The sequence below is a fragment of the Sinocyclocheilus anshuiensis genome, unplaced genomic scaffold, assembly GCF_001515605.1.
Source record: "Sinocyclocheilus anshuiensis isolate Anshui unplaced genomic scaffold, SAMN03320099.WGS_v1.1 scaffold835, whole genome shotgun sequence".
Lineage (NCBI taxonomy): Eukaryota > Metazoa > Chordata > Actinopteri > Cypriniformes > Cyprinidae > Sinocyclocheilus > Sinocyclocheilus anshuiensis.
The window spans coordinates 37,607-40,751 of NW_015546045.1; the positions used below are offsets into that span (position 1 = coordinate 37,607).

Consider the following 3,145-nt stretch of genomic DNA (forward strand, 5'->3'; position numbering starts at 1 on the left):
GATTCCTCAGGAGGAGACGGTCCTGGCGCTTGCTGGACACCCTGGGGCGTCCTGAAGACTTCTTCACTGCAGTCGAACCTCTCTCCATGAAGTTCTTGATGATCCGGTAAATGGTTCTTTCAGGTGCAATATTCTTTGTAGCAATTTCCTTGCATGTGAGGCCATTTTGATGCAAAGTGATGATGGCTGCACGTGTTTCTTTGGAGGTAAACATTGCTAACAAGAACACAATGACTGGAAGCGCTTCTTCCCTCCATCAGTCTGCTCTTACAATCTATTTGGTATGATAGTGATTTTACCTGACTAGTACTCATTCACACTTTCACATGTGCTGCTGATATGATTAGTCAATTAATGTTAGCTGGTCATTTTGTGTCAGGATCAAAAAACAGTGAAATCTGTTTTATTATGAAAAGTTCATATTTTTGGCCACTGAAGCTTTTATCAATTATTTAAAATGCATCTGATCACTCTATACGATAATGTAGAAACAATGTGAATGAACACCACAACAGCTTAATGTTCGTCAACTTCTGAATGTTGTTCTAGGCCAAGCAAAACTGGCAATTTATACAAGCAGGAAAGCAGCAAACTTTGCAAAACACAAAATTTATGTCACTGCCAAAACTTTTGGCCATGACTGTATCAAGACCAGTCTCATTACAATAGGCTAATTGAAGCAAAAGTTATTAGCATTTTTGGAAATTTCATTATAGGTTTTGACCACAAGGTGGCGCTGCCTCGAAACTTTTTTAAGTACTGTCAGGGCGTGGTGCTGAAAGCACATACCGGATTTCGTAATGATACGCCAATGCGTTCGTAAAGTAAATCATTTTATGACAAAATTCAAATTGGCCAACGCCCAAAATGGCTGACATGGGAACTAAAGTTCGACTCAGCATGCTGCACTGAATCTAAAGAGACCAGTTTTGTGATTTTTGACCTAACCATTCAGAAGTTATATGCAAAATAGCCATTGGCAAAATGGCAAAATTGCAATTTTTCACATCTCCTGGCCACTAGGTGGCACTGCACCGAAACTCTGCATGTAGCCTCAGGTCATGGTTATTATAACATGCATCAAGTTTGGTCTCAATAAGCTAAAGTGTTGCAGAGATATTGCCTCATATAGACAAGTTCGAAAAAATAGGTTTTTTGAAATATTAAAAACTGCGAAAAATCTTGACCCATAGTATGTTACATTTTGGTGTTCATTCGACTCAGCATGAGCCCAGCAATCAGAGAAAAAAAAATTGTTTCTAAAATTTAAGTTTCAAAAGTTATTCGCATAAACATAAGTGAAACTTTGGACAAGTGCTGGTGTTAGAGACTCCAAACTTGCAGTGGTTAATTTCATAACTTTCCCACAAGCGTTCTATGGGCTGCCATAGACTTCCAGAGTGGAAGAAGAAGAAGAATAAGAACGTTAACGGATTCAATAAGTGTTGAATTAATAATTCCCCTAATAATTATTGAAAGGGTAAACCACCAGTTTGGTTGAATGGCTATGAAAGTAAATCAAAGAGTACACACAGTGGTTATGAATTAAAGAGCATATACATACATTGTGTGTGGCTACACAATACAGTAATGTTATTGTTATATTGTTATGTATAACAATAACATTCTTCATGGAGAAGTGAAATGTTCCTCAGAGTTATAATTTAATTAATATAATTACAATTACTTAATTATTGAAAGGAACTAGCTGTAATATGGAAACCTACAGTATGTTTTATAGGTTCATATGGTGAGAATCATAATTAATTGGAAGTGGAATTGTTTCACACAATGGGGGAGACGTGGTGTTCTGTTGTTCTATGCTATTCTTACTGAGATCGCTAAGTGGAAGTAGCACTGACTAAAGTGATAAGGATAGGTTGTAGAGAGGTAGAAAAAGAATGGAGAGCATGAGTTTGTATGCGTGCTAAGAGTTATTCAAATATGTAACCCATTCACCTACTTTGGTCTGGCTTCATTCTAAATCCTGCAAATATAACACACTGTAAGCCAGAAGAAAGTTACTGAACCCTTACTAAAGCCCGCTAATGATTTCTTTGATCTGTCTTTGTTATGTTAAATGTTTTGTTTTTTTTTCTTAACATTTCACTTTATTTCTTTTGACAACAGATCTTAAGTGGGGTTATTCTGGAGATACTTGAGGAGGATTTCGGAGAGTGCTTTACCCCAGAAGTGCAGACATCCTGGACCAAACTGATGGCAGCATTGTACTGGTATATCACAGGGGCCTATACTGAGGTGGGGTGGCTCAAACTCTCCAGCTCAGCGGTCTGAGATTAGGCATTCATTCCCACTGCACATGAACACTGGTTGTAACCCATCAGCTTGGCTAGCCAAAGGACTGACTTAAGAGGAAAAAGATACTTAGAATAGAATTAGAAAGAAGTTTTCCATCATATGCATCATTCTCTTTCACCTTGTTTTATAAATGTTTAGTATATATAACTCGAACCTCTAAGATGTTGTCTGTGTTGTCTAGTGTAATGTGCATGTGTGTCTTTTAGGCTTGTGTTGCAATATGTATTTGAAAACAAATTACAGTTGAACACATCACAGTTCATTATAATGTTACACCTGAATTTCAATACCTACTAAAGACCAATGAAAATAAATAGCATAAACCTGCTGTTTGTTTGTCAACTTTATCAAGACAAAAGTGTTCTCCAAAATGCAAACCACACAAAAGTCTTGATTGTTCAGTACTTTACTCATGTTAATTGAATCTAACCTTTTTGTTGCTTCTCACATATTAGAGGCATAAAGTAATAAAATAGCATATTCAAGAGGTGACCCAGTATTCTCAGATCTGCAGTTTAACCCACTGGTATTGTTCATTGGGAGTCATACTTGTGTTGTTCACAGTCAAAAGTGACCGGGCACCTGAAATGACACTTTTTTTTTTTTTTCTTTTTTTTACAGTGAAATTAATGTAATATATTTTTGTTCGATAATATTTTTTCTTTTTCCTTTTGTATTTTGAGAGAATTTCATGGTACTATTTAATATGGAATAATTATGATACATTTTTCCCATTGAAAATAATAAAAAAAAAATCTAATATTTTTTTCTATTACATTTCAATGATTGCAGTATTTTGTGTTAAAATAGAGACAATGCCTTTAAA

At 35.7% G+C, this 3,145-nt stretch overlaps 1 protein-coding gene across 1 annotated transcript in view; it reads left to right on the forward strand.

The window, feature by feature from the left end:
• The window catches only part of cygb2 (cytoglobin 2), a 36,591-nt gene extending 33,726 nt beyond the window's left edge, over nucleotides 1-2,865 (forward strand). Inside the window, exon 3 of the mRNA XM_016500133.1 lies at nucleotides 2,131-2,865. Coding sequence (XP_016355619.1) covers nucleotides 2,131-2,295 — 165 coding nt within the window. The 3' untranslated portion in view covers nucleotides 2,296-2,865. The remainder of the gene's footprint in view (nucleotides 1-2,130) is intronic.
• Nucleotides 2,866-3,145: the final 280 nt, after the last annotated feature.